General features: G+C 46.2%; 5 protein-coding genes across 5 annotated transcripts; 3 read left to right on the top strand and 2 right to left on the bottom strand.

The window, feature by feature from the left end:
* Positions 1-409: 409 nt before the first annotated feature.
* On the bottom strand, positions 410-758 carry N7446_010198 (uncharacterized protein; the record flags this gene model as incomplete). Its single annotated transcript, XM_058518942.1, has 3 exons — positions 410-461; positions 509-683; positions 725-758. 3 exons carry the CDS (start codon positions 756-758, stop codon positions 410-412), a joined length of 261 nt encoding a protein of 86 aa, XP_058369730.1.
* Positions 759-3,280: 2,522 nt separating this feature from the next.
* Positions 3,281-3,870, top strand: N7446_010199 (uncharacterized protein; the record flags this gene model as incomplete). Its single annotated transcript, XM_058518943.1, has 2 exons — positions 3,281-3,553; positions 3,589-3,870. The coding sequence occupies 2 exons, from the start codon at positions 3,281-3,283 to the stop codon at positions 3,868-3,870; spliced, it is 555 nt and encodes a 184-aa protein (XP_058369731.1).
* Positions 3,871-4,947: 1,077 nt separating this feature from the next.
* N7446_010200 (uncharacterized protein) lies at positions 4,948-6,704 on the top strand (the record flags this gene model as incomplete). The annotated part of the gene is made up of 2 exons (XM_058518944.1): positions 4,948-6,178; positions 6,421-6,704. The coding sequence occupies 2 exons, from the start codon at positions 4,948-4,950 to the stop codon at positions 6,702-6,704; spliced, it is 1,515 nt and encodes a 504-aa protein (XP_058369732.1).
* Positions 6,705-8,435: 1,731 nt separating this feature from the next.
* On the top strand, positions 8,436-11,029 carry N7446_010201 (Zn(II)2Cys6 transcription factor; the record flags this gene model as incomplete). Its single annotated transcript, XM_058518945.1, has 8 exons — positions 8,436-8,498; positions 8,553-8,656; positions 8,708-8,895; positions 8,965-9,174; positions 9,231-9,514; positions 9,577-10,301; positions 10,349-10,805; positions 10,880-11,029. The coding sequence occupies 8 exons, from the start codon at positions 8,436-8,438 to the stop codon at positions 11,027-11,029; spliced, it is 2,181 nt and encodes a 726-aa protein (XP_058369733.1).
* A 401-nt stretch (positions 11,030-11,430) lies between these two features.
* On the bottom strand, positions 11,431-11,879 carry N7446_010202 (ABC-2 type transporter; the record flags this gene model as incomplete). The annotated part of the gene is made up of 2 exons (XM_058518946.1): positions 11,431-11,692; positions 11,818-11,879. 2 exons carry the CDS (start codon positions 11,877-11,879, stop codon positions 11,431-11,433), a joined length of 324 nt encoding a protein of 107 aa, XP_058369734.1.
* Between the last annotated feature and the right edge of the window lie 956 nt (positions 11,880-12,835).

Raw genomic sequence — 12,835 nt, forward strand, 5'->3', positions numbered from 1 at the left:
GACGTTGGATGCAGGAGCGTTCTCAATGGAGGAATGGGGGTCCTCCCCTTGCTCTTGTTTGATACATTTTGCCGTGCTGCTTCCTGAGATACTGGATCGGCTCTTTGGGATCGATGAAATAGGCTTCCATAGGGCCGAGGTTGATTCGTATCGATCCGGTGTGCGCGATCTTTCTCGCTTGATTTTCTCTTCCTCCATAGAAATGGCGAAGGTGAGCGGCTAACCTGTTTACCCTCACTTTTGATCGCCTTAAGGTGTAGAGTCTCCTATATATCCTAGGCTACGTGGATTACAATGCTAACCACTTTCCGGCCTATTAACCGAATCACATCCGACCTCGGGGTCTACTTATACTCTTCAACTAGCAAGTCCTGGTGCTCTTCTAGGATATTCTTCATTAGGCCTTAATCTATATCTGTGGACTGTTGATACTGTTCTCCGTTTCCTTAATGGCGATGCCTCTAATCCCGACGATATTTTTTTTTTTTTTTTTTTTTTTTTTGTATACTGCCAAAGTTGTTCCCCATTTTGGGCGTCGTGTTTAAGTTTGGAAATCCGATTCTCGTACTTTGACAGATTCTTGAAGCCCTGGGTGCTATACGCATTCGTTCTTCGAAAGACATAAAATGGGGCTCGGGTGGGACCAACTCGAAAAATGAAGAATCGAGATCCTCCTATGCCGCCTGGTTAACGATTTTCATAGCTTTCTGTTTTTTTTTATGACGGCTATCATCTATATTCAACTTCTCAAAGTTCATAAGTAGTTGCGGATCATCGCTTGAATTATCCAATCCACGTGTCGATTCGTTGGTGTTATCAGGTATAGCATCCAATATTTACACGTTCCCCGACTGATACTCATCTGCAGGGAAACTGACTGGACTAGTCTTAGCAGCTTTTAGTCCTTTTAGCATCGAGACAATTCCCTTATTTCCCCGTATTTGCTCGCTGGATTTTGCCTAATTAGTTCAAGGACTTTTTTCGACCAACCAGATCGCCGCTGCAGTGCTAACGGACCCTCTGGCTCACCCTTTCGGGCTCTTTCCCTGGTTCTGGAAGTTTAATTATAATAGTAATCCCGGCAGTAATCGCACAGTCCTGTTCCTCTTTATGATTGGAAACATACGATTATTGACCTTCAGACTCTCCCGGGCACAGTGGGGAAGGTAATTTAAAAATCGTCGAAAAACACCCACCTGCTCTGTGCGCAATCTAAAATATAGGAATAGGGTTACACCAAGCTTTTGACTAAATACTTTAGTGCAGACCGCTCTTCAAGACACTAGCTAATCCTACATAATACGCGTCCATACCCCACTTACCTATCAATAACTGGGGATGTTTCAGATTTCAAGCTCTCTAGATAGTAGCTGCTAGAAGCCAGAAAACTTTAAATTGCTGGCCTCTTGTCTAACAGGAATGAAGATACAGCTTAGTGCCTCGCTCGTTTGGAATCTTGTCGGGCTTTTTGAGCGGTCGGTAATTCAACGTAATACTGGTAAATGGGGGCCTTGATATACTCTAGAATAAGTAACCGCATTCTCGAGAAGTAGAGACATGCACTGTATGCTTGCTTCACTTCATCATTTATGGCAGAGTGGGAGTTACATGAAAGTACGTGACTGTACTCTGACTAATGTATTTCCCTGGGACGGACTCGCGCTAAGGGAGATGAGGTAGGTCTCGTCGGAAAAACCTTCAACCAGATCTAATTGCGAACCCTAAAGCTGTGAGGTGTCAATTCTTTCAAGCCGACGCGCCGGCTAATTCAACCAAAAAAGGACACGGGTGCGCCGTCGCTGCGGTTAGACCCCTGGGTAGAACGAGACACGCAGTCTGTCTACTACCCAATGCAGAGGAAGCTTTCAAGAAAACAAGCACTGACGGTGCGTGGGCCCGTGCCGGAATTTTAATTATGAGCCGATAAGGGTGGGGAACTTAGTAAATCCCATCTAGGCGGACCACGCTAATGTATTACTTCTTACTGTGCCGATGTTATTTGCCCCAGCGAATAACTACGCTGCATAGTTATCGGCAACTCCCCAAAGGTTCCTAGGTGCAATGAGGCGCTTACGTGGGCACGGCTATAGGTAACTAGCCAAGGTAAACACAACTACCCCTAAACCCTCTCGCTGAGATTCAACTTCGCCCAGTCAACCAAGAATATCTCCCTCTCCTCTGTACATCATAATACAGTGAATGTGCATTATTCACTGGACTTGGAGGCCGGGTCGATTACAAGCCTCTTTATCATCGTCACTTTTGCTCACCTACTGCTCCTGCCATTCTTGCTACGCCAGAAACGCTCTTTTTCACTCTTGGTCAAATGTTTCCCTACAACATTGCAGTATGGCTCCTAATCCTTTCTATAGGCTGGTCCTCTGCACAAACCTTTCCATTGGTCGCAGAAGTCGACCTTCTTTTTCCCAGAAACGACACCTACGCACCCACAGTCCTCATGCCCATGGTTTTCGCTATCCCAAACCCTTTAGTCGCTACACCGCTCGGTCTATCTCTGCAATGGTTCCTCTACCAACTAAAAGGCGGCAACGTCACCCAGAATGGAGTCATACCCGAGTCATATTTCGTGGCATCTACTTCTGGTTCATTTTACCAGCACGGCAGTCTTTACAACCTTACTACCATAGAAGGTACCTGGTTATTCCGCTAGGCCATCTCCTCCATCAACTGCTCTCAGTTCCCAATCAACAACTCCTCCAAACTTGGGTACTACCAAACGAACGATATTATCTTCACAACCGAGAACGGCGCGCAAGCGACTGATCTCGTTTCTGCTACGGCGGATGATGTCTGTGCTAGTGCAGAGAGCTTCACCTTTAACGTTACAGGGATTGAAAAAGTATCTATGGGGAGTGCGGATACTGTGGAGGGGTTGGATTCTGTGACTACTTGCGCGGTCGTTGTGCCCATGTCGCCTACGTCTCGTCCAAACCCTTGTGCGGCACAGTTAAATGCGACAGGCGCGTCAAGCATTTCACTAGCTCTTACGACTTCAGTTTGTAGCTTACCCTATCCGGGAGTGAGCTGCCCAGCTAAGAGTATAGGGAGCATAGAAGGTCAATTGGGAGGACCAGTGTGGGCGGTAGCAACTTTCAGCTGGCTTCTATACACTATTATAGGATAACTGGTTCACTGCGCTGGTATTTCTTGTGTTGATAACCGCGCCTGGACTTTCGGCGTTAACTGGGGGTTCGGCATGGGAGGTGCCACTATACAATCGCTTATTTAAGGGTAAGTTGTACTGTCGCTTTTGACAATCATGACTAATGAAATTTATGGAGCTATTCGCAGCTATCAAGCCAATGACAATGCCAACGGTGGCAGCTTAGCGGACCCTAGCATCCAACAAACCGTTGATGAGTTGTTTGATGGGGACTACACTACTCCTGGCTTTATCAATATCCCAGTGTGTACCCCAGAGATGGCCGAAACTGCGTCGGACGATAGCAGCACTACCTCGGAGCCCAATTATCCCTGCATCTTAGTGCCTAGCCCGAATGACTGCGGAACCTCGACATTTACCACGCAACTAGTGACGCTTCCCTACTTGTTACTGATTGCCAGCAGATTGTGACAAATATTGCTGGCACCCAGGGCTCGTGGGAGGTCGAATGCACGGTTGGTGACCAGCATCAACTAGTCCAGTATGGAACTTGTGCCTTTGGGGTGACGGGAACAACTGGAACTGGTGATGTTGACTTCAACGTCGGCGCTCAGGATATTGTGGATCTTATCACTTCGTCAATTCAGATGTTTGCGTCAGGTGGCTTAGTGGGTGCTTCGGGCAACATGGCATGCCAGGGAGATGCAGGAAACGACAATGTTAACTGGGGGCTCTATCATACTTGACAAGATCAGGTGATCTCGAGGGAGGGAGGATACTCGATCGGCTTGATGAGAATTCCCAATTTCGTGCTTTGGAGAGGAGAGAAGAAAACAATATAAGGAATGAAGCTGTTGGAATAGGCGTAGTACCGGAGAGGATTATCTACTTTTATGTTACCGTACTCGATCACCTGGCGAACGTTATCTATCACCTAACGCACGCTTTCTGGTCACACGCAGACTTTTTACTTAGATTTAGATAGACCACCACACCATCAACATGGACCATTCATAAAATGAGATCATCAAAACTTTAAAAATTCTCTTATTTGCCAACATGAATTGTCTAAAATGCGGATAGGGTCATATCACTCAGCATTTCCACTCACCTGTTCTCCGTGTTCTACACAGCCCCCACTATCGCAATACGAACGAGGGGTAAAATGAACGTTTATCAGCATCTAAGCTTAAAGGCACGTTTTGTGGACGAAATGTTACAGTAATGTCCCCCCAATAGGTGTTGATTTCGGTCTTCCCCAGTTCTTTACAAGTGCACAGCCTCTTAACGCGGATGTTGAACAGTCAACCACACCGGTGTTTACGAAGTCAACCTGGTAGATGCAGGAACATGTGTACCAAATAAATGGGTGGCTTGCATTCTTACGTCGACGTAAAGGCGGGTACCATCACCTTACTGTGCGGCGGGCGGGGCTATGTACACTATATTTATCGTTGGGCTTATCCTGCCAGTCTCTCGGCATTATGTTTTCTCGCACCTCAAACTCCAACATCGCACGTTTGACACTGACGCAGTTGATTTTCTACTCGTATGGGTCTTATCATACTCCTTTGTCGGACCAAGAAGGCTGATGTATGGAAGTAGAAACAGCCGTGAAAATCGCCATGACACCTCTCCTCTTGAGCGATAACATTAATATTGCAGCCGTGGCTGGGACATGGCTAGGAACCTTATTCGCCGGAGTCGGCTTAATCGCTATAGTTTCTCAATTACGAGCTCTCGCGATTAGCCTAGTCAGGTCGAGGAAGATTCTGATGGATAGATCTGCTGGGAACTGGGCAATCCTCATTCCAACGAGAAACATGCCCCAGCATGGCTTGGTGGAAGGTGTCGCTCCGTGTTTTCAAGGGTGGCTTCAAAGAGCATACCGAGAGGACGTGACCATCTCAATGACTTGGGACTATAGGAAAGGTGGCGGAACCAGTGGTTGGAGCAACCTCTTTGCACACGCCGGCATCAACCCGCTAGACATGATCGATTATGGCGGCCCTGAGGCACGGATATTTCCTGCTGTCAGTGGTAGCCTCGGCCCTGGTGAAGCTCCTCGACTTGCTGACATGGTATTTGAAGGTGGGAGGGTCAGTTACGGCTTCACCAGGAATGAATTTACGGCACTGCTCATTATATGTGGATTTCGGATATCCGAGTTCTCTATCTCCGGTTTGACTTCCTCTACTGGATTTCTTGGCACTATGGATCTCGTTGAAAGAGGACCATTCTCACAACTTGGACGTTTTGATCCTCATGATGGCTGCAGACATATTACCGAGGACCTTGAACGCTACGTGAACAAACTGCCAGTTCAAAGATGCATTGATTATTCATTGGGTATACTGCGAACGCCAAAGCGTGGGGGCCGTCGCATCATCATCCCTGCGGCAACATCAGCTGAAAGTGATGGCCCCGCTGGCTTCTGCGCTTGGATGGCTTGGCCTTCTGCTGCTCAACTCGATCAGATCAAATATACTCTGGAGCAATTATTATCCATCTCAGGTGCTGACATACTGGAGTACTCGATTGAAACGACGGTAGACATCGAATACGAACGGGAGACAATGGAAAGAGTCAATCCAGACTTTTCTTTAGGCATGGAGAAGATTCATCAGACAGTGCTAGTTGCTCATGCATTGGCCGCCTTGCAGCCATGGGGTTTACTCCCTGTTTTGCCAACTCACTTCGCCGAGGCATTCAAGCCATTTATTGCTCCGTTTGTTGGTTCACGCCTAGAGACCGTGACTGTCCTCCAGGAGCGCATGTGTGACATGAGACTGAAACCGCTCCCTGGTTGGGATACTATTGAGCAGCAGGCGATGGCACTTTCTCAAATGGGAGACATCAAGACCAGCTTCTTTTCAGCCTCCAACAGCCCCTGCCGCCAGTATTTCAAGGCAATGAATATGGTTTTCGATGCATATAGGCTCCCTCTCGCAGACGTGAGAAACAAGCTGGCAGCCATTGCGGCATCAAAACTTCTGGAGGGTGATAAACTGTCAGAACTCTTCGTTGATAACATGGCAATCCATTTAGGCCATGGTCAATTGCCAGCGAAGATTCCAGATTGGGCCATTTCCGTTTATGCAGCTTATCTGTGGGGCTGGCTTAATGACTATATACCGATGGATTTTAGCTTTCGGTCGAAGTTCAATAGGCGAATCTTCTTGGAATAAGTTTTGTCAATACCAATTAGGGCTTCGCACGAATAAGGATACCGCCTCTTCATTTCATGGTTATTCATTTCATGGTTATTGGCACAGCATAGCTGTCTCAGGGCTCAGCCCTCCTCGGGCACAGGCTTGAGGACCAGAGGCTTGCCGAGGAGGAGCAGAGCTGGAATGCGCTAGCCGACGGTATGCGCGCCGTGGGCGAGTTGATGCAGTCACACAAGGCCGACGGACCATTTGTGCTGGGTGCCCAGCCGACCTACACTGGCTTCTTTATTGCTGGGTCACTCCAATCTGCGAGGGTGGTTCATGAGAGTGGGTTCCACAGGATTTCCAAGTACCCTGGTTATAAGGAGATTTATGAAGCATGTCTGCCTTATATGGATAAGAAGGATTGAACAGCATGAGTGGTTGGCAGCTGTCTGGAAATCTTCCATATTTCTCTTAGTGAAACAATGCGTGCAATAGGTTTGGACTTAATAACTCACTCAGTTCCCAAAGCTACACTTCAAAGGAGAGAGTACTCGTTGCTCTTATCAAATATATCATCAAATCGGTGTGGGCTCTAGCCCTGTTCTCTCCTCGGCTCTGGAAAATACTTGACGACTACCAATACGAACCGACGATGGTTTTGCATCGCTTGGGTTGCTACTAGGCTGGTCTGCCAACAACCCAGTACCATGGTCTTTGCAAAATTTACACCCACCCACACCAATAAAATAGTAGACCTCGACCGACTAAATTGCAAAGTCAGTGAGCATCTTTGCGCAACCGGAATGGCTGCCAAGAACCCATGGACACTCTTATCCATATAATCCGCGCATGATCGACCAGGCTTGCCCTGATCTCTTGATATATGTCTCCGCATTTGGCATCTATAGAATTAACCAAGAATCAAACAGTCATGCCTCGGAACCAGTCGTTGTCTCTGGGATCACTGGCTCCGCATCTGTTATGCAAAGCAGACTGGAACACCAACGAAAACTAGAGGCTATTACCCCTAAGGGCTATGAGTTAAATTCCTTATTTCCATGATGACCCCACATCACACAGCCCTGGCATACATCACGGTTCATTGCTGATAAGTTGTGATGAGAACTGAATGGTTCTGATGCCAATTCCCAACAGTAGTATATTTCGCCCTTTAGGCCAAAAAAATTGAACGATCTAATGTTGCCACCGATATATATATATGGAAATCTATCTCACCGTAAAAGGTATATGAATGCTAGTCTCCAATCGTGTCTCTACCTAAAGCCCATGGCTTTCGTAATTTATGATTTTGTACGTAGCTTTGATATTCTTTCAAAAACTATCTCATGAATACCGTGAGATGTTAGGTTAAATACTGAGTTCCATGGTTGGCAGAGCGCGATTCGTTTAAAGATCCCTCTTGTTCATTACAGTGAATTACACAATGGCATTACTATAGTATAAAGAACGTAATTATGTATGATGGATCCTGCGAGGAGGAAACCTAAAGAAAAAATTCCATAAGGTTGATTGGCAGGGCATTACTTTACTTCTTTTTGCGCATGGTGATATCAGGCAAAATGAACTCCGATTTATGTCTTCCCGAGGTTGTCACATTATGTTTGACCGTAAAGGGAACTTAGATAACTCGTTCTCGCGCTACCTGTACATCGATTAAGTTTGTAGCTTACGGATACAATCCAGATGGCTTTGTATCATATATCCCCGGCGTGTAGCTTATACGCGGCGAGCCGGCTAGTAGTCGAGTAGGTATCCCTGGGTGAGTTTAGGGGAATATTGTAGCCATTTGTGAGGGCTGGATAGGTAAAGTATAGATCATATAGTGCCCAATATATCTGCAAGCATAGAGACCCGATTAAAAAGTGGTCCTGCAATTGTATCCCTATAAGGAAATATCCAAACCTGGCTACGTTGCCTTATGGATGTTCAGATATCCGATTGACCGGGTCGCCGCTTATGTATTACGTCATCAATTCCTGGAGACCCGAGTCCACAGTAATGACAACGTATAACTAATGTTATTCTTCGAGGTCTTAAATCTGGCCCACAAAACAGGAGATTCAAGAAATGATCTCTTGATATCTTATGGAACCACACCAGGAAAGGCGGTTTGGTAAACTGCGTCCACATTTGCAATGGAACCTTCAAGTTATATCACGCGTCACCCCGGTGCGTATGAAAGATGTAAGAAACTGAAAGTGCGTATTCACTTCGTGTATTCCATGTTCCAAAGATGAACTTACCTTCATTAGTCTCGGTGCAATCGCAAAGGCGACGCCCCGTGTACCCCTTGCGAAAAGCGGAACTTGAGATGTGTCCCTGCCGTCATCAAGACTAGGGGTAAAGCCATACCAAAGTTAGTCAACCTTCTTAGGATCAGAAATTACATTGTGCTTACTTTAAATAGATCCCAATATGTGCAGTCTATGGAGGAACGTATTGCACAGATGGAAAAGGCGCTGAAGTGCCTCCCCTTGGGGAAGGAGATGCCACTTACAGGACGGTCATTCAACGCTCTGATTGAAGAGCAAGCGAGTCTTAGCCACGAAAGGTCCACCCACATTGTGAGTAGTGATGGCGAGACTGACTTCATAGGTACATTCTATTAACTAGATTCGAGTTTCGGAGACTGTCGCGTCTATAGGCTGACAAATTGATCCACAGGTTCGTCTTCTGCCTTGTCGATAATGACACCAGAAACTCTTCAATGGCTCCCAGAGTTGATAGGAGCATACAACATGGAGAGGATAATGACTCTTTTCGGCCGCTTTCGCTCGTCTTCCGATTTCTCCTTCAGTGACTTCGCCCTGGTTGAGAAAAGCCAGAATCGTCAAGACCTCCCATCAAAGGAAATTGCTACTATATATGTGAATAGTCCGTCTACCAAACCCTGCACATGTGAAGCATTTGCTAAAATAAAAAGCGTATAGATTACTTTGGAATATTCAACAGGGCATTACCTCTTTATGACAGGGCCACATTTCTTCAATTTCTTGCACGACAGTACTCCAATACTCCGCCAACAACTACCTCATGGTATGCAAGTTTTAATTTGGTTTTGTGCCTTGGATTCAACTGTCGAAGCAACGAACACTCACCGATATCTGAGGAGTGTACGCGGGCGTGGGGCTATTTTCAGAATGCCATGAGCGTTTTGCCGGACTTGATCTTCAGAAATCCGGATGCAATGTCCATCCAGGCTCTTATTGCAATGGTTCGCGCAACCTCCCCTACGATGGTCTCGCACTTCAGTTCATTAACGTTGCCAGCATTTAGATGATCATCGCGGACTCAAATCTATCATTCCAAGCTTCTTCAATGCTCCTATCAATGGCCATCCGACTCGCTTTGGACAAGGGCTTCCATCGCAAGCTAACAGGAAAACATTTCTCCGCTGAAGAAAATGCGTCGAGAGCAAATATCTTCTGGATTCTCTACATAATGGACAAAGGAATATGTATTCGGTTCGGCCACCCGTCATTGGTAGATGACGACGAGATCTCAATCGATCCACCGTCATCCGATGCAGCCAAGTCAGATGTACAGGATTTGGCATTCTTCCGGGTCTTCGTTGACCTAGCTATGATTCAGAACAAAGTATGCAAGTGGCTGTATTCTGCTCGTTTCCGAACAAGACCTGCTAGACAGCGGTTGCTTCTCTTTGGAGAATTGGAGGATTACTTGGATGCATGGAAGGAATCTTTGCCGTCGGAATTTCAACCAGAAGCCCAAGTGGATGTGAACAACCCCTCTCACCGTTTCAATATTCAGTCAGTCTTGATGCTACACATGACTTACTACTATACCGTTGCCACAATTCACCGTTTTTCAGCGTTTCTGGACTTGGATCCCGAACTCGAGCAAGAGCTGAAAGAGCACTCTACTGGCGGTGTTGATCAAGCAGAATTGAGCGCCTTGGTTTGTCTCTCGGCCTCAAGGACAACTGTTCACCTTCTAAGATACGGAAATTGCTCATTTTACATGCTACCGTCACCCTCCTGGTAAGTGTAATGCCTCACGCTCTACCTTCGCACGCTCATCGATCCAGGTCTACCATCTATTATGTCCTTGCGGCCTCATTGATGATTTTCGCCAACGTGGTAAAGAATCCAACACAACCTGAGGTAGAGGTCGACATTTCGTACCTGCGGCTGTTTGCAATCACGCTCCAAAGGTCATTTACTGGTGCGGTCTTTCCTCATGGAGACACATTACGGGCTCTTGCGGAATTGATGCTCAGCATTGCGGAGCCAATTGTCCACCACAAACAAGAAGATCAACAACAGCAAAAGCAAAATTTATCTAGCAGCGCACTACCTGAATCTTTCAGTCAGCACATTCCATACGCACCTGCAGAGAATGAGCAGCCATTATTGGCTCCAACGCCCCAAACTATGCCTGCAGGCCCATCATCAGCCATTCCGCAGGATCCCAACCACGGGGTATCATCTACCGTCAACGCAGCTGGGAGCATATTTGACTATCTCTTCCTACCTTCTCAGAATGTAAGTCCTCATTGTGAAGGGAGTAGTATCATTCTTCATGTATTCCAGACTTGTATTGACACCTGACCTACCAGCCATCTCCATCCCCATTTCTCAACTCGGCTGTCAATGCCGATTCTTCTTTTCCTCGAGATGCACCGGAAATTGTCGGGACTCTTGAGGGAGTAGGATCCGTCGAAAATGAACAGCATACCGCTTGGGATAGCTACGTCTTGTATGATTAGGAGTCTTTTGTTATGTTGTACTTATTTATAGATCGAGATATTATTTGCAAATCCTTTTAGAGAGTTTGACCAAAATTTGTTAATCATTCCATTCATAATCACCTCCCCTCATTGGTAACTTCTGTCATCTACTCACTGCTTTGCTATATAATGTAATCTATCGGTTGGATTTCATTGACCACTCCAAGGCTGGAAATATTAGACTGACCATGTCTTTTCAGGCTCCTAGCATGCAATATCATCAGCATGGCCTTCATCACACGTGGACTCCTATGCAGTCTTGCGTCTGAAAGCCACGTGCGTGAGATGTTTTGAAGTCGACGAGAAGACCTACGCACAGCTGCTGGGAACTTTAAGGTCCGTCTGGCGGTTAGGTGGGAAAGTATTTATCGACCTAGTGATCAGACAAGGGTCGGTTTGATGAAAAACAGTTCGCCGATCCTGAGTGGCGCCATCAAAAGATCGCCAACAGTCTCTTGCAACATCAGTGCTGAGTCACTACCGGTGACATGTAGGTCTTTGAAGATGACGCCAGAACTTTTCAAGCGAATGCCTTCACTCTTCGCGCCCATGATCGTATGGCGGAGCCACTTCTCGAGATCAAACTCTTCGCTGGCGGGGTTTAGAGCTGCATCGTCTTTGCCAATCTCAAAAAACTGCTCCCTTAGAAATCTTTTGAGAAATTTGACTCGCCAATCTCACAAGGGTGTCTCTTCGTCCTCTCGCGATATAGACATACGTTTTGTCTGATGGTTCACCAAGCGGTGATCAGTATTATCATAACCAACCATGGCTCCATACGCTGTTTCAGACCCTCGAATCGGAGTGAGCCCTCGTAATTCGGTTTCATGGTTGTTGTTGTCCAACAGACCTTCGATGTGGCAGGTTATCGGCTGTGAGGAGGTTTTACTTATGCTTCACCGGTTTGAGGAAGGAAAGAACAAAAGAAAACTGAGTAGAAATGTAACAAGGATAGGGTGTGGAAAGGAGAAAGGAAATTAAATGGACGGAGTGTGATATAAGTCGTTTGAAATTAGAACGAGGAACAAGGGAGATAATTCACCCAGGGGCCATAGGCCGGCAGTCAGTACACAATCTAGTCATTGCAGCCATCCCCTACTGATCCTTCAGTTCCTGTCGTCGACGAATAGGCTTATTCAGAGGAGGGGGAACATTGAACAATCCACCTTCGGGGACGGAAGGGCTTTCACACACACGGAGGCTATGCTTCCGTCCCGCATAGCTATAAATTATCACCGTGACGGATGATAAGTCATATAGCAGGCTTGAAAGACAGAGCAATTGAAGACTACGTATATCTCGTTCCTGAGACCATGTAGATAAGTACATACGTAAGATTAAGGAGTAAATGCATAATATTGGATGGCATTTAACCCTCTATGCTCTTGCCAAAAAGAAATTAGAGATTAACCCTAAAAGATCTCCGGGAAGAATACCGGCGCGGCGGAGGCAAATACCAACCGGATACCGATTTTGGACTTACCGGTATTTTCATCTGGGCTCTTGATTTATTGTCTTGTTCCTAGTTTAAAACCTTCGCTAGTAACAAGTATTTATGATTAATTGGTCAATACGCATTGAAGCCACCATGAAGCCGTACAAGTTGGGAGTGTAGTTCAAGTGTGTCATTTTACTGATCGGTTTTAGCGTAAACTTTCAGAGCTTAAGTGTAAAAAGGCGACACCGTTTAGGCTGTAAAAAAAACGCATCCATAGAAAATAGAGATAGCGCACAATTGGTACGTACATTATTAAGTAGACCATTGCACAAAGGCAACAAGTAACA

This window comes from Penicillium canescens (genome assembly GCF_028828765.1).
Source record: "Penicillium canescens strain IBT 15451 chromosome Unknown utg000006l_segment0_segment0, whole genome shotgun sequence".
NCBI classification, from domain to species: domain Eukaryota; kingdom Fungi; phylum Ascomycota; class Eurotiomycetes; order Eurotiales; family Aspergillaceae; genus Penicillium; species Penicillium canescens.